General features: G+C 37.4%; 1 protein-coding gene across 1 annotated transcript in view; it reads right to left on the reverse strand.

Annotated features, from left to right (window-relative positions):
* LZTFL1 (leucine zipper transcription factor like 1) overlaps window positions 1-9451 on the reverse strand; it is a 32405-nt gene extending 22954 nt beyond the window's left edge. Inside the window, exons 1-2 of the mRNA XM_027872311.1 lie at window positions 9311-9451; window positions 596-720 (exon numbers count right to left, since the gene is read on the reverse strand). Coding sequence (XP_027728112.1) covers window positions 596-720; window positions 9311-9313 — 128 coding nt within the window. The 5' untranslated portion in view covers window positions 9314-9451. The remainder of the gene's footprint in view (window positions 1-595; window positions 721-9310) is intronic.
* Window positions 9452-18713: the final 9262 nt, after the last annotated feature.

Raw genomic sequence — 18713 nt, forward strand, 5'->3', positions numbered from 1 at the left:
CTGTGAGGGTGATTACTGGAAAACATCTGGGGTTTAAAACCAAACCAAACCAAAATGCATTAATACGGTTTTTTAAAAAAAGAGAACCAACAAGGTTTTAGCAGAGGGACTCTTTTATGGGACAACTTTGTGACAGCTGTTGATCACTGCAATAGCTGGTACGGCCATGCACATACACCTGAACCCACCAAGTGCTGAGGTTTTCAGAAATCTGACCTCTGGATAAATGGGTGTTAATGGTACTTTCATTCCACTCTATTCCTTAGTCTCACTCATGTTTTCATTGGCTCCCATTAACAAATACTAACTTGTCATGGGCTTTAAGACCCTCCATGAATTTGTCCAGCCACAATAATAATTCTCATCTCCTGCTATGTAAATGTCTATGTTGATTTTATGGTTTCCTATGTCTCATGAACACATCAACTCTTGACTATTATTTCCTAGCACAGTGCTCTAAACAATTCAGGCCCTCACTAATAATATTCCTGGAAACACTGCAATATGGTGGCAGAAGCAATACCCTCCCATTGGCCAATACAAAGGTCCCGGGCTCTTCTTGGGTTTAAAATTATTTCCTTATTTTCTCTGGTACCTGCTCTCCTTGACATCCTGGAAGCAGGAATCAACAGTCTTGAGTCTCAAACCTCTTTTTGAACGAGCAAAACGCATGTAGTTGATAATTTCATTTTGATGGTGATCATTTAGACCCAATTCTGCCTGGAAAAGAGAAAAGTAAAGTTATTTATTACTTCTGAAATTGATTATAAATTCCATTAAGTATAGGATTCTGATAATGCACCTGGGTTACAGATTTCCATTGCAGAACTGCTTTACAGAAAACTCACAATGCAAAAAATATTTTAAAAAATAGTACGGCACAAGTATGGTATACTGGAATGAGTTGTGTACTTCAAATTCAGAGAAATATGGATTGGAATTCTACCTTCTCAATTTACAAGCTGGGTAATCATGGGCTAGTCACTTCACTTTTCAATTTCCTCATCTGTGAAGTGGATAATAATACCTGTAGTATCAGCCTCATAGGGTTATTGTGAGAATCTCATGAGATAATGCATGGAAAGAAGTTTGTAAATCTTAAAGTGCTCTACAAAGTTAGCTTTTGTTACAGATTAAGACGAAGAGCATACTCTGAAACAGATCATGCGAGTGGTAGTTTAAAAGCAGGAGTGGCAATAATGACATCAGAAAAAAGTGAATTTAAACTATAAAACATAAAAGAGAGAAACAAGAGTATAATATAATGATAACACACTAAATTAATAAATATTGTACAATTTTTTACTTGCATGTACCAAAGCTTTGATAGTGAAATTCACAAAAGGTTAACAGTAATATAAGAAATGGGCATTATAAAAAAATATGACCAATGTAGAATAACTATAAAGGCTTCACAGATATTTATACTGCTGACTCAACAAGCAGGGAACAAAAGTCACATACCTGTAACCTTCTTCCTGCCCCCATCGCCTCTACACCCTAGGAAAGATAATCTATATCAAGGGAGCTGAGCTGAGCTGATCTGGCTGAATGAGTATCTCAAACATGCATCAGTCTTCTCTCTACAACCAGCCCAAACCCAGGACCACCTTGATCACCAGGACTAGACAATCCTCTGTCACAGATGTACAAGCCTGTCCCCTCATCTCCACCCTCCCTTCTCTCTTAAGGATTGAGAATCTAACAGGACCCTGGGCTATAGTGAAGGTTGTGACCTTCTGCTGCCCTGTGGCTCCACTCAGCATAGCTGTGCTTCTGAGGTACAGGATGACTAGACAAAGACTCCTTTCCCTCCCTTCCCACACTACTCTCTGCTCTCCCATATTCATCCAAGTCATTCCCATCCTTCTGCTTCCCTTCTCTTACTCTTCCTTATTTTGTAATGTGACCTTTGAACTCCTTTTTTCCCATTAGACCCTGTGTGCTCTTCTTAGAAACTCCCTTGTCCCTATGTACCTGTTGTTTCCCTCAGAGCATAAACTCTTTGAGAATAAATGCGAGATGCAGGGAATGCACATTCTTTCCAAGAGCACTTCGAGCTCAAATCAAAACTAATCCCATACTAAGTCATGACAAACCAAAAGGTATAATAATATGTATTCTACTTTCAAACCACAATGTAATAAAATTATTTTTTAATGTGTAAAGATAAAAAACCCTAAAAAACATTAAAACAATAATTGAGTTAAATCAGGAAACTATAATAATAATTAAAAGATAATAAAAATAATACTATAAACCAAAAGCGATGGAATGCAGTCAAAGTCGTTCTGAGGCAAATTTCAGCATTTCAAGCCTAGTTATAAGAGGGGAAATCAGGACTAAATGAATTAAGTTGGAACCTAAAGACACTATAAAAGGAATAAAGAGTAATTCAAAGCAAAGTAGTAAATGGGATTAAAAAAAAAGAGCATAAATAAACAGAAAATAAAGTGACAGTTAAATTTATATATATATATATATACACACACACACACACACACACACATACACATTTTTTTTTTGTGAGGCAATTGAGGTTAAGTGACTTGCCCAGGGTCACACAGTTAGTAAGTGTCAAGTGTTTGGTCTGAGGTCGTATTTGAACCCAAGTCCTCCCGACTCCAGGGCTGGAACACTATCCACTGTGCCATCTAGCCGCCCCAAGAGCTTTTTTTCTAAAAGACCAATTAAATCAGCAAACTATTAGTAAACAATCAAAAGAGGAGAGAGAAAACACAAGTCATAAGATAAAAAATTAAAAAGCAGAGTTCTCAAGCACTAAAAAAAAAAAAAGGATTAGTGGAGAACATGTTGCACAGCTATATGCCAGCAAGTTAGAGAAATTAAATGGATGACTATTTGCAAAGATATAAAATAATAAAAACTGATGCAACAGGAAAATGACAACAAATACTTCAATGGATGGGAAAAAAAATAAGACAAGCTGTCAATATGACTTCACCTCCACCTCCCCAAACCCTAAATCTAGTCCTGAAGGATTCCATAGGGTTATTTTTTTTTTTTAAAACTTTCAAAGAACAACCAGGTCCTACAATGTGTACCCAAATAAAGCAAGAGATGGAAGGTAGTTCAATGTCTTTCATCTGGCAAATACAGTCACTTTTTAAAATCTCACAAAGAATTTACTTACTGCAGACAGACTTGTTTTGTCTAACAGGTTTTGTTAGACAAAAACCTAAATAAGACGTAAGATAAACACAGAAGAAAGTTTTAAAAAGTAGACCCCACGAACAAAATTTATGACAAATATGCAATGATAGCTCAGTGTTTACAAAAATATGTAAAGAAAATAATGACGCCAAAATTCCTCTCTGAAACAAAGACTCATCTTCTTAATATCAATATTTTTCAGGTGTCGTACGGCTCCAAGACACATGCACTGTAGTCTCTCGTTTCTATCCCCTTCTGTATTCATTCGTATCACCATGACACTCCTTCAGGTCCTCACCACTTCTCAACAGGCAGAATGTACTGGCTTGGTCATTTTTCTCCTTGTGTACTGTCTCTTATCTCTTCAGTCCATCCTCTACTTACCTACAAAAATGATGTTTCTAAAGCACAGATTTAAACCTCTGCTCAAGATGCTTCGTATGGAGTCTATTCCTTTCTGGATGAACTAGAGGGAAAACCCCCAAACATCTCTATTTGGCATTTAAAGTCCTTCACAATCTGCCTCTGCCTATCTTTCCAGGCTGATTACACACCGCTTACCCTCCTGTACTCTACACACAGTCACAGTGGCCTGCCAGCTGCTCCCATACGCATCTTCAATTTCTCTTCATCTTTGTATAGTCTGTTCTCCAACGTCTGAAATGCTCTCCTTCCTGACTTCTGTTTCTTGGAACCACCAATTCCCTTCAAGGCTCACTCAGCTCAAGGGCAACTTCCTTCTAGAAGTCTTTGCGGAGTCCCCACCAAAATCAGCACGTTTATTTCGTACATCTCTGTAAACACGTCTCAATTTTGTATCACTAGTGTCTGACACAATGTCTGGCACCTAGTAGGTACACAAATGCTTACTGACTGATTGAAAGTATATTACTTTAATGTATATAAATAGACAAATTTTAGTTTTATAAAGTAGGCATTACTGAAGTCCTGACTTTGGAACATTATAGTAATATCAATAAGGGAGCCCTAGCTTTTAGGAACCCTCACCCCGGGGCTGAGTGCTTTTGATTGGTGAGTAAGCAAAAACTGACAAAGAGCAGACCATGCTATATATACTCCTCAGCATTCCCACCCGAGACCCGAGTTCAAATCTGGCCTTAAGACACTTGACACTTACTAGCTGTGTGACCTTGGGCAGGTCACTTCACCCCATTGCCTCACCAAAAAAAATAAATAAATAAAAATGGGTCCTTGGGTTTCACCAGACTGTCAAAATCAGTCAATGAATAAACATTTATTAAGCTCCTACTATGCGCCAGGCACTGTGCTAATTTCTGCGGATACACAGAAAGGTAAAACACGGTCCCTGTTCTCAAGGAGTTTATAATTTAGTGAGGTCCATAACACACACACACAGACACACACACACACACGTCAAGCATCTTTGTGCCAAAGCTCATGCTCTGCTGCTATGGCCCTGGTGATCAGCTGCATCATTTTTCACACCCAGATGAGGTGTCAGAGAAGGATTTAGTGGAGTGTATCCCATTTGGTTTTTGGTCTCAACCTGTGATTTCATTTCCCTGACTCGCACTTTCTATTTTGTCTCACAAAGCTGCCGGGCATACCAAGAGGTCACATCACTTCATTTAGGGGCTTGTTCCCAACTCTCACTGAGATCATGCCCCTCCAGGATTGCCACCCCCCCCCCATAGCATTAGAAGAAGATTGTTGCTGTTGCTACAAAGTAGGGCTTTTCTTGGCAGTGAGCACCCACTTGGCATCATCAAAAAACCTGCATCATCACTATGCCCAAAGGGCTATAAAAATGTGCATACCCTTTGACCCAGCATTAGCACTTCTAGGGCTATATCCCAAAGAGATCATACAAATGGGAAAAGGACCCACATGTACAAAAATATTCATAGCAGCTCTTTTTGTGGTGGCAAAGAACTGGAAATTGAGAGGATGCCCATCCATTGGGGAATGGCTGAGCAAGTTGTGGTATATGAATGGGATGGAATACTATTGTGCTATAAGAAATGATGAACAGGCTGACTTCAGAAAAACCTGGAAAGACTTGTATAGTCTGATGCTGAGTGAAGTGAGCAGAACCAAGAGAACGTTGTACACAATAACAGCCACGTTGTGTGATGACTAATATTGATAAACTTAATCCTTCCTGGTGATACAAGGATCTAAGACATCTCCAGGGGCCTTGTGATGGAAAATGCTATCCACACCCAAAGAAAGAACTATGGAAGCCGAATTGCTATTTTCTTCTCTTCTGTTGAGTTTTGTTTCCTCTTTCTGATGGTTCCTCCTATTGGTTTTAATTTCTACTTACAACATCACTAATGTGAAAATATGTTTCATATGAATGTAAATGTATAGCCTATATAAGATTGTGCGCCATCTTGGGGAGGGTGGTGGGGAGGAAGGGGGAGAAAAATTTTAAACTCAAAAGCATATGGAAGTGATTATTGATAAATCAAAATAAATTAATAAAAATTAAAAAAAAGAGAAAGTGGGTTCATTGATGGCCAGGACTCTGCTTTTTACTCATATCTCTAAGATAAGCATCCTGCACGGCACAGCATATCCTAAGTGTTTAATAAATGCTTTTCATTCATTTCTATAGAGGCACAAGTGTGAGGTTTACATTTTGGGCATACCCTCCAGTGACAAGGTACCTAGCTCTGCTATGTAGGTGACGTTGTAAGGCACTTGAGCGTGAGGCAGCAGATATTCATAACGTTCTATGCAGTTTGGTATCATACAAAGACATTGACTTTAGAGAACACAGTAAGCATTTTTCTCTGTACATGTTTCTCATCCCACACCTTATATAATGGAAGCTATTTGATGGCATAAACGATTCTGATTTTGTCTTTGGATGATTTGCTATAGGCCCGGTGAGAGCAATAAAGACCCAAATTATGGTTAGGGCAGATTATAAAGAAGGGGACAGATTGATAGATGTTGTGAAAGTAGAACCAACAGGAAGAGCCAACTAATCGGATGTGAGGGGGTAAGAGACTGAAGACTCAAGAGGTCATTCTGGAATTATGCTCAAAAAGTCACTAAACTGGGAATACTCCTTTACCCATCAATACTACTCTACTAGGCTATACCCCCAAAGAGATAAATGAAAGACTAAAAGGACTCATGTGTTTGAAAAATTATAGTGCTCTTTTTGTAGTGACAAAGAACTGGAAACCAAGGGTGCATGCATCATTTGGGGAATGGTTAAACTAACTGTGATATATGAATATAATAGAATATCATCGTGCTGTAAGAAATGATAAAATGGATGACTTCAGAGAAGCCTCAGAAGATTTATATGAACTGATTCACATATGAAGTGGGAGTACAACCAGGACAACTATTTACACAATAACTACATCGTAAAGGAAAACAATGTTGAAAGATTTAAGAATTCTGATCTATGCAATGTTGTTGTTTAGTCATTTTTCAGTCGTGTTTGACTCTTCTGGACCCTATTTGGGGTTTTCTTGGCAAATGGAGTAGTTTGCTATTTCCTTGCCAGCTCATTTTACATATGAGAAACTGAGACAAACAGAATTAAGTGACTTGCTCAGGGTCACCCCGCTGGTAAGTATCTGAAGCAAGATTTGAACTCAGGTCCTCCTCACTCCAGGGCCAGTGCTCTATCCCTTTTGCCACTTAGCAGCCCAAAATGAGCTATGTAATAACCACCCACAATTTCAGAGAACTGATGGTTAAGCAGGCTATCCATCCCTGACAGAGAAGTGGTGGACCCAAGATGCAGAATAAGATATACATCTTTGTACAAGGCCAATTTGGGAATTTGTTTTGCTTGACAATGCATGTTTGTTCCAAGGGTTTCTTTTTTCTTTTTCTTTTCAATGGGAGGTGGGCTGGGAGACAGAGGTAATCTAGGGATAGGGCAAGAGGAAGAAAAGGAGAAAGAGGAAGAGTTAAAGGAGAAAGAGGAGAAGGAAGAAAGTAAGAAAGGAAGGAAGAAAGGAAAAGAAAGGAAAAAGATTCATCCAATCTTTTTTTTTTAAAGCAAATAAGTGAACAGAAGGGAGGCCAGAACGAATCACAGACAAGTAGAAAAACTTTGAAATTAAAAAAAAAATTTAAATAGCAAATTATATATAATAGTTTCATGTCCAGTAGTCTTTTTTTTTGTTCAGTATCTGTAAAGTTCAGAACTTAAAAGTAAAATTAAAAATGCAAAAAAAAAAAAAAAGAGGCAAACTTATAAGCTATCACCTGGTTGTAAGCCTAGGTGACCAGAAGGATGAGAATATTCTCAACAGAAACAGAAAAATCATGAAGAGGGAATGGTCAGAGAAGGAACACAAAGCTGAAGCCCATGAACTTGAAAACAGTATTTCAATATAATTGGTTTCCTTTGTATCCCAGGTATTTTAGACTTCTAAAAGCATTCTGAATGGGGTAAAGAGGCTTCCCCAGACTGCCAAAGAGGTCCATGACCAAAAAAAAAAAAAAAAAAGATAAAGAAACCCTGCTTTAAAAGGAAAGATATTGAGTTCTGTTTTGGACATGTTGAGTTTAAGATACAGTATATTCAGTTGGAAATTTCCATTAAGTAGTTGGTGATGAGGGACTGAAGCTCAGGATAGGGACAAGGGCTGAACACTGTGTATAGATTTGGGAGTCATCTGCAGAGATAATATCTGCAAACCATGAGAACCGATGAGATCACTTGAGAAAAAAGAGGGCTCAGAACAGGACCCTGGCATTTACCCGCATCTGGAGAGCAGGACACAAATGGTGAGGGAGCAAAGGGGACTGAGGAGGAGTAGCCAGAAGCCAAAGTGCCAGAGGCTGAGGAAGCCGAAGCAAGTGCACAGAGATCACTTCTCAGCTCTTCCCAACCTAGTGTCCAGCCTCAGGAATAAATCGAAACTCTCTTCAAAGTGACTGCTGACCTTTTAACTGCTGAGCCTGAATGGCTTTTCTCAATGCTCATTCTTCTTGACTTTTCTCCATCACCTGGCACTGTTAACCCTTTCCTGCTGGAAACATTCTCCCCTGGGGATTTTTGTGATTTCTCTTTTTAGCTATGCTCCTCCCTATCCCCAGGCATCCTGAACAGCATCCTCCCACCCAGTTACCAAATCTTGTCCTTTCTTTTCCCCAGCGTCTCCTGGATAGCTCCCCTTCTCTGTACTGCACAGCCACCACTAACTAGCTCAGGCTGTCACTACTTCTTACCTGGATCCCTCCAACAGCTTCCTAATCATTTCCCCCTCACTTTCCCACTTTCCCTGCAGTCTCTTCCCACTTCAATCCATCCTTCACACAGCTGCCAGAGTATTTTCCTAAAGTTCAGGTCTTACATGCACTCAAAGAACTCCGGGGGTTTCTTATCATCTCTAGGACCGAAAATAAAATCCTGTTTGGAATTTAACCCTCTGCACCCCCTGGCACCCATCTACCTTTCCAGCCTTCTTAGACTTTACCCCCTTCCAGGGACTTCTTCCACACCAGGCTTTTCTTGGTCCCCCCAGCAGCTAGTGGCTTCTCCTGCACGGGCCCTTTCCATTCACTCTCTCTGTATCTTGCACGGCCCTAGTTATAGACTGGTCATCTCGGCACTGGAAGGTAAGTCCCTCGAGGGCAGGGGCTGTTTGGGCCTTTTCTCTGTATTCCTGGCCCTTAGCAAAGTGCTTGGCACACAGTAAGCGCCTATCATGCGCTGAATGACAGCTCTAAACGTGTATTCCGGAACTTTCCCTTTACCAGCTTGCAGCATTTTGGGTGCTTTTGGGGAGGGGGTGTAGGCACATGGGGGGAGGGGTGTAGGCACGTGGGGGGGGCGGGGATGGGACAACTCTGTCCCGGCCCAGGTCAAGCTTGGAGGAGGCAGGAACGAGACCCGGGCATGGGGGTGGGGATATCAGGGATGGACGGCCCGAGCTTGCTGACCAGGGCTCTGGGGGCCTCCTCCCTCCCCGTGCCTCAGTTTCCCCCTCTGTAAAACGAAGGAGTCGGCCTCGATGCGCATTGAGGGCCCCGGCCCGCCCAGATCCAGGACGAGATCCTGACGAGGCCGCCTCTCCAGGCCCGGGCCAGGATGATGTCCCCAGCCCGGCCCCGGCCCCTCACCGGGCGCAGCCCCCGCCGCCCCGGCGGGCTCGGGCAGGCTGGGACTCACCATGGCGGGAGGGAATCGGTCACGCCGAGGGGAGAAGGCCAAAGACGACCACGACAAGTCCGGGGGCTAGGGGAGGCCCGCGAAGAAAAGCTGTTTAGAAGCCGCCCGTTGCCATGGAGAGCGGAGGCTCGCGACCCTGCCGTCCCTGCGCCCTCATTGGTCCGGGGGCACCACGTGAGCGGAAATGATCTAAAAGGTACTGACGACTTCTTCAGCCCTGGTGGCAGAACCAGGTGCGTGCGGAACGTTTCTTCCAGCTGCGCAAGCGCGGGTAGATCGTTTGGTCCAGGGGACTTGTTGCTAAGGTGATCGACAGGAGCGAACCCTGTACGCATGCGCACAGGAGCATTCAGCAATTGAGTCCCCGCGATCCAGTGGACAGACTCCCGTTATTTTCCCAGGGCTCAAGGTGCAAGTGCCAGTCGTACGGCTCTGGCACCTACATATTACACCAGGGGCAAGGAAGAATACTTCGGCGAATCACCCGGGGCCATCTGCCTTATTCCACCACAGTGTTCCTGTGTCTATGCTGTTTCCTCCGGTAGAATGCAAGCTCCTCGAGGGCAGGATTTTCTTTCATTTTTGGCTTTGTACCTCTTAAGCTTAACACAATGCCTGGCACGCAGCAGGCGCTTAATAAATGTTTGTTGATTGGTTCCTCCAGCCCAGGGAGCAATGGTGCAGTAAAGGATTGAATCTGGCACATCCCAGGGAGTCTTTAATCCAGGGGTGGAAGTCTGGAGACTTTTGCATTAATTGTTATTTCTTTACTAAGTAGAAACTGAAAAATGTTTTCCACAAGTTGGAAAATGGTTTGAAAAATGTGTTACAAATGATGGTGGTTATTTCAAAGGTAAAAAAAAAAAACAAACCACTACTTTAAAACTAAAATTTTAATTTTTATATCGTGTACATTTAAAGTTATTAAAGTTTAAAGCCATACAAGAACTTTATAACTACCTGGTACATATAAAGATACATGAACATATATGTAACAAATATTCTTTCCAAAATTTTTTCTTTTTATTTTAAAGATAGTAGATTTTTTAAAAAAATAAAACCTCTTTGTATGTATGTAATCAGAACTACCAATTTTATTTCCAGTAACTTTCTCTGATTAATAACTCCAAATAGACATTACTTTTTTCCTATTTTATTACTATTATTTCTTTTAAAAATTTACATCATTATTCCAGTTATTTCAGCAGTGATATGATGTGAATTGAGTATAGGTTACCCAACCTAGGCTAACTAAACTTGCAGAATCTCTTCAGCAGATTGACTACAAAATTATGATTTTTTTTAAACCACAGAAACTGTGAAAGACCATTTAATAAGAGACAGAAGGACTGCAATCAGCTTCAGTAGAGAGAGTACTAATAAAATTACAGATCTTTGAAATACGGAGTACGGTGTAAACTGATGATTTCCAAAATGGATGTAGTGTTAGTCCCCTTTCATAAGAAAATATTTTTCTCCCCCTTTTCATAAACTAAGCTATATTAATGATTTTCTTAGCTTGTATTTTATTCGAAAACAGAATTTATTATAATACTAGCATAAATATGAAAATTAATAAAATAAAAAGTAATAAAAATAACAGCTATATCCTTTGTCACTTACATGTTTATAGCACACTAATGTGATTGATGGGTTTACTTGGGGGTTCAGTTTTTCATAAATGATTTTTGCCACTAGGTGGCGTATGCATAGGATTAAATTTAGAGGCTGGAAGACTAGAGCTCAAATATTGTCTCAGGTACTTACTGGTTGTATAACCATAGCCAAATCACCTAAAACTCTGTCAGCTTCAGTTTCCTCAGCTGTAAAATGGACATGTAAAATATAGCAATAGTTCAAATCCAACCTCAGACACTTGACACTAGCTGTGTGACCCTGGGCAAGTCACTTAACCCCAATTGCCTCACCAAAAAGCAAAAGAAAAATTAAAATTAAAAAATTTAGCAATGGACTCTACTTCACAAGGTTGCTTTGAGGATCAAATAAAGTGACATAGGTAAGGCACTTTGCAAACTATAAACATGCTAACTATTGTTATTATTATTATATGGCTACTTAATTATTTTTCAACAGCTTATCAAAATCATGTTTAATAGCTATGGGAGAAAACCCCATTTTTCACAAATTAGATGGGATAAATTTCTGTTGTTTTGTTCACGAAAAAAATCTGTATTCTCTCATAGTCAAAACATCAGAATTTTTAAAAGTACAAATGTTTGTTTCAGTATATTATCATGTCTATTTATTAACTGTTCTTATTCAAATAGAATAAGGCCTAATGTATTATATTAGTCTGTGGCAAACAGGTTCCTTATCCGTGTATTTAGATAACTAGCTAGTATCTCCAGCATGAGATGGCTATGGGAAAAGTCTGGAGAATCAAGAGTGTGGCTAGGAGAGATTGAATTATAGTTTTGTTTTGTTTTTTTAATAAAGTGAGAATTGCTTCTGTAGACCTGTCAGGTGATTAATAAACAGATCTTTATTTTCTTATATTTCATTTGTGTGACAAGTATTTTTTAAATCAGGAAACACTTAAAAATATTCTTTTAAATTTATTATTCATAGCCCCCTATTTTTTCATAAATGTAGTTCACCTTATCTTTTTGTATCATTTAAGGATCTTGCATTAATTTAATTAAGAGTATTCAATTTAAAAATTTGACCAAATAGGCAAGTTTCAGATGGAAATTTTTGTCATGAAATGCATTTGTTTTATCTTTATGATATTACAAAGAAAAATGACATTTTTTTTTGTTTTTACTTTGGTACTTACCAAAATGAATAACATCAAGAAATATAACAGATATTTTGATATCCAAATGATATGTTGCAAGTTCATGTAAAGATTGTTTAACTTTGAGTTTACATAATTTAAATCAACTTCATGTAGCATGGTAATTGACATGTACCTCATCAGTGTTGTGACTGGATGTTAATAATGACGGGGCGGATCCTGCCTGCATTGATATTTAATTTGCACTTCATCAAGTTTGACCTTTTTTGTGTGTATTGTACTCACTAATTTTTGAGTGGTGCTTATGGTCTTTTGAAGCAGATTTATGCTTTTGTTGATTTTGATTTGAACTTTCTCTTCATTGAAAAAATGGAATATATCTATGTGTGTATGTATGTATGTGTGTGTGTATATATATATATATATATATATATATATATATATACACATTTGCTTCATCCATTCCCCAATGGATGGGCACTCCCTTACCTTTTAGTTTCTTGTTTTTCTTTTTCTTTTTTTTTCTTTTAATTTCCCCTTTAGCATTAGGAAGTCTGTTTTGCTTGTGACTATTTCCTCTTGGTCCATATAAATTTAAAACTGTTATATTCTCATTCTGAATAGAACCTTTGAGCATAATATAATGTTCCTATTTAGTTCTCTTAATGCTTACTCGTTTGAATTCAGTTTTGTCCTGTATAAACAATGTATAAACAACACTCCTCATGAGTAGATAAGAAACACAATAAATTTAATACCTATCTTTCCCTTTATTTTTAAAAATTAAATTACAATTTTTTTCAGTTGACAAAAATATTTTCTCTTCCTCCGCCTTCCCCCAATGACAACAACAGCAACAACAAAAAACTACTGTAACAAATATACATAGTCAAGCAAAACTAATTCCCAAATGGGCCATATCCAAAAATGTATATGGCTCAAACTGTACCTTGAGTTCATCCCTTCTGTAAGGAAGTAGATAGCATGTTTCATCATGGCTCCTCTGGATTTCACTTTAAATCTAAATCAACTCTTTTTTTTTTCATTCATCGTGCTTATATCTGTATGCAAATATCACTGTATTCTGACATTCAATATACTAGATACCCCCTCTGTCCTTCTATTAGCATTACCATCACCAGTCATCTTGACTTATGTTTTACCACTGAACTCCAAGGACTCCGGAGGAGAGAGTGAGGCTGATGACTTTGTACAGCTCTGCCTCACTTAAATCCAATTCACTTGCAAGTCAAGACATCACCCTCCTGATGTCACTGGTCCTTTTTGAAGGACAGACAACAACAAACCTTTATTAGCAAGTTCAGTTCATTTGCACTTAGCATTAAAATTGATAAATTTGTCTTTCCATCATTCTACATTAAATTCAGTTGATCAGAAACGAATAGCATTTTCCTTTTCTTATTATTACCATTATTAACCCCAAATCAATAAAACTCTAAACAAAACTCCTCTATCTCATACCATTAATTACACAGATTTCTTGAAATGTGGACTTCCCCTTTAATCAAAGATGGAAGATGTTGGGATCGTTGTGACATCCCTCTCTCTCCTTCTGGACTTCTATTTTTTTTCTTTGTTTCAATATATTGAACTACTGAAGAGTTTTCTTTGTTTATCTAACATACCCTTCTAAAACATTTAGTAGTTTAATCAGTATTATTACTGAAAGATTCTTATATTAGTTAGCAAATAGTTTATCGTGATTTGAGAAATGTCAGTTTTTTTCTTGAAGTCTTAGTTGTTTTTCAAAACATTTTCATTTCTTTGCAATGGACATCTTTCTTAGAACTCTTCAAAGTCCCAATGTTTCACAAGTATCTATATCTTGAATTCAAAACAACAGAGTGAATTTTGCTAGCTAGGTAATTCTGGGTTTGTTTGCTTCTTCATTCTCCACATCACATTGCACATAGCATAGTCTCTGACTATTCTTCTTCCTCTAGAAACATGCTGTAATCGTTGATGTCATATTTGTTTTATAGCTTACAGGTTGTTGTTTTTCCCCTGTATTATGGAGCATTAGTGTTTAATTATAATATATTTATGAGACTTAAATCTTCAGGCTTTTTTTCCCCAGGTGAGACCACTGTGAATTCTTTCTATGTGTGTATATTATTTATTTTAAAAATGATTTCCTGAAATAGAGTGCTCAAATATTTTTAATAAGTTTTCTGGTAGGTCAGTAATCCTGAAGATGTAGCAATCTCAGGATAACTGTCCTCTGAATGTGCTACTTACACTTAGTTACACTCACTTGGATTCCAGTTTTTCCCAATAACTGTCTAATTTCCTGAGCTTTATTCTCTTTCTCTATATTTTCTGAAACTTTGTTTTCTGTTATAGTGAGTTTGCTATTACTTCAAGTGATTAAAATTTTTTTAAAGAAAATTTTATTCTCCATATTGGTCATTAACAATTTTCCTTCTGATTTTTAGAAAATATGTTTAAGATCTGGTTTAATTTTTACATCTGGCTTTAGTGTCTCCAATGATTTTTTTAATGCACAAAGTATTTTATTTTTTCCAATTACATGTATAGTTTTCAACATTTATTTTTTATAAAATTTTAAATTCCAAATTTTTTTCCCTCCCTCCATCCCCAAGACAGCAAGCAATCTGATATAAGTTATACATGTGCAATCACGTTAAACACATTACCCCTTTAGTCATGTTGTGAAAGAAGAATCAGAACAAAAGGAAACACACACACACACACACTCACACAAAGTGAAAACAGTATGCTTCGATCTGCATTCAGACTCCAGCAGTTCTTTCTCTGGATGTGGATAGCATTTTCCATCATGAATCTTTTGTATTTGCCTTGGATCATGCTGTTGCTGAGAAGAGCTAAGTCTGCCATAGCTAATCATCATATAGTGTTGCTGTTACTTGTGTACAATGTTCTTCTGGTTCTGCTCACTTCACTCAGCATCAGTTCATGTAAATCTTTCCAGGTTCTTCTGAAATCTGCCTGCTCATCATTTCTTATAGCACAATAGTATTCCATTACATGCATATACTGCAACTTGTTCAGCCATTCCCCAATTGGTGGGCATTTCCTCAATTTCCAATTCTTTGCCACCACAAAAAGAGCTGCTATAAATATTTTTGTACATGTGGGTCCTTTTCCCTTTTTTATGATCTCTTTGGGATAAAAGTCCTAGTAGTAGTATAAACATTTTTATAGCCCTTTGAGCATAGTTCTCAATTGTTCTCCAGAATGGCTAGATCAGTTCACAACTACACTCATAATGCATTAGTGTTCCAATTTTCCCACACCTTCTCCAACATTTATAATTTTTCTTTTCTGTCATACTGGCCAATCTGATCGATGTGAGGTGGTACTTCAGAGTTGTTTTAATTTGCATTTCTCTAATTAATAGTGATTTACAGCGTTTTTTCATATGACTATAGATAGCTTTAATTTTTTTCATCTGAAAACTGTCTATTCATATCTTTTGACCATTTATCAATTGGGGAATGACTTGTATTCTTTTAAATTTGACTCAGTTCTCTGTATGTTTTAGAAATGAAAGCCTCAGACACTTATGAGCTCTATGACCCTGGGCAAGTCACTAATTTATATTTTTGTAAATATTCATCCATTTCACTTAGATTGTCAGATTTGTTGGCATACAGTTGGGCAAAATAGCTCCTAATTAGCTAACTGTATTCTTGTCTAGTCCACTTAGTTCTTTGTTAAAGGCTAAGAGTTTGTCATGAGAACTTGACTCTTGTTTTGTATATTTATTTGATCACGTTGATGGCTATTTCATTTGTAATTTTTAAATTTTAAAATAATTTATTATTAGCTAAACTTAAGATAAGGCAAATAAAATATATTTCACTATTCAAGTGGGAAAAAATGGAGAAATGTGGACGAGACAATAATACACTTGGCTAAATTCAGAAGTGGTTGGATGGCCAGACTCAAAGAATGTTAATGCCATGTCACCTTGGCAGGAGGTCTCCCTCTCATGGCACACCTCAGGGAGCTGGGTTCTGTTTAACATTTTTGCCAGTGGATAACAGGGTGGACAACATGTTCATCAGATCTGAAGATGGCACAAAGCTGGGAAAGATAGCTAACACACTGGAAATCAGAATCAGGATCCAAAAGCATTGGGTTAAATCTAATAAGATGAAATTCAGTAGGGATAAATGTGACATTGTGCACTTGGAGACAAAAAAAAATCAGCTTCACAAGCACAAGGTAAGGGAGGTATGGCCAGACTATAGATTATACGAAAAGTATTGAGAAATTTAGTGGATGCCATCTGACAACATACCTAAATTTATGGGATGCAGCCAAAGCAGTACTTAGGGGGAAATTTTATATCTCTACATGCTTATATCAATAAAATACAGAAAGAACAGATCAATGAATTGGGCATGCAACTAAAAAAGCTAGAAAAAGAACAAATTGAAATTCCCCAATTAAACATCAAATCATAAATTCTTAAAAATCAAAGGAGAGATTAATAAAATTGAAAGTAAAAAAACTATTGAACTCATAAAAGTAAGAGCTAGTTTTGTGGGAAAAAATAATAAAATAGATAAATCTTTGGTTAATTTGATTTTTAAAAAAGATAGAAGAAAACCAAATTACCAGTATCAATCAAAAATTAAAAGGGTAACTTCACTACCAATGAAGAAGAAATTAGACAATTATTATTATTCTCCACGTGAACAGTGAAAGATATTTTGTTTGACTTATCTTAAGTTTAGCTAATAATAAATTATTTTAAAATTTAAAAATTACAAATGAAACAGCCATCAACATGATCAAATAAATATGCAAAACGAGTCAAGCTCTCATGACAGATTCTTAGCCTTTAACAAGGAAAAACTAAGTGAATTGAGTAAGCAAAGCAAGCAAGCCAAGAAGATGCTTTCATTTTCTTTGTTCCCTCCTAGACTTGCCCAAAGTTCCACTTCTGACTTGTTTTTCCTTCCTTCCCTCTTTCTTTTCTAATATGGACTTGATGAGAATATATATAATTACTGATGATTTCACACTTCATCATTTCCTTGTACCTTTCATATTTATCTTTTTAACAGCATCATCATATTCTAATACATGACTATATAATAATTCACCCATTCTCTAGCTTTTGCATATAAAGTTATTCCAAGTTTTTTTCTATCATAAATAGAACACTGTGAAACATTTTGCACTTTAAAACAATAATAATCATTTCTAAGTAAAGTTTTAGGAACTGAATCTTTGGCTTGAAAGGTCTAATCAATTTTGTGACTGATTTCATATAAATATTGAGTTGGCAAGACAAGAGAACATTTCTAGAGAAAATTAGATGCTTTAAATAAGCAAATGCAACCTTGACATCAAAATGATTACTTGCATCATATGAGGTTACTCACAGAATAACCAAGTGTAAAAAGCCTCATTTGATAACAAAAACAAAGGTGTTATTTGTAGCTACTGATATAAACAAAATGATGGTTGATGAATCATATGCAAAACAGCTTCAAAGGGCTTCCTTTGCAGATATGGTGGGAAGGAGAATTGTTTGTACGTCCTGAGGAGCTTTGTGATCAGTTAATCGAAAAACTAGAATCTCTGTTTTGTGTTGCATGTGGATGAAGTAACAGATGTAATGAATTTTGGTGTAGGGACCTCAATGTGTAAAGACTCCCTCAACCAATGCAGACTAGCAACACGTCTATTACATAATAGAGAGTTTCCCTAGAAGGATGATAAGTTAAGTGATTTGCCCATGATCACACAGCTAAAGTGTGGCAAAGGTCTTGAATGTAAGTGTTTCTGGATTCCAAAGCAGGCTTGTTATGTACTATTTCATGCTGCTTTTCAATTGCTATGCTAAATTATTAAAATTAAAAGATTCCTCCTGAAAATTTTTTTATGGTGCAATAAATGTACCTGAATGTTTCATGAAAAAAAAAAACCAAAAGGAAAGGTATAAACTCCTCTGATCTAATGACTTCAAAATTATGGCTCAAGAAAGGGCTCGGGTTTTGTTTTTTTCTACATTCATTTGATTGAACTCTACTGAGGCATGTCAATGTGTGTTTATTTTACAAAGTGGTTGTACCAAGAATCAAACTCCTTACAACAACCTTTTTAAGCAAACTTCAAACTGGTTTTAGAGCAAAAGAGTGGGATAAAATACATTCTTTAGAATTAAAGGAATGAGTAAGTATATATTTCTTTTTTTTTAAGTATATATTTCTTAAAGGGCCTTGATTCTCTCCATGATTTCAATATCTCCCCTGAGTTTCATTATCATCTCTTAGCAAATAACTCTCAAATACACAAATTCAGAACTCATCTGTAGGCTGAACTTCAGTCCTGACATTACCAGTTATTGCTTGTTGGATAGCTCCACAGGGATGTCTCATAGATATCTCAAGTGGATATCTAAAGTGGAATTTGTTGGCTTCTTTCCCATTTCTGTCATTGGATGATCCCCCACTATCCTCTTACTGATGAAGATTTACAACCTTGGGGTCATCCTCAACTTTTCCCTATCCCTTACCTCACACACCCAATCAATTGCTATGTTTTGTCAATTCCACCCCAACGTGTGACCACTACCCAGGTTCGGATTCTTATCACCAGGAGTGTTTCAAGAAACTCTTAATT

This window comes from Vombatus ursinus, unplaced genomic scaffold (genome assembly GCF_900497805.2).
Source record: "Vombatus ursinus unplaced genomic scaffold, bare-nosed wombat genome assembly UNPS02014799.1, whole genome shotgun sequence".
Lineage (NCBI taxonomy): Eukaryota > Metazoa > Chordata > Mammalia > Diprotodontia > Vombatidae > Vombatus > Vombatus ursinus.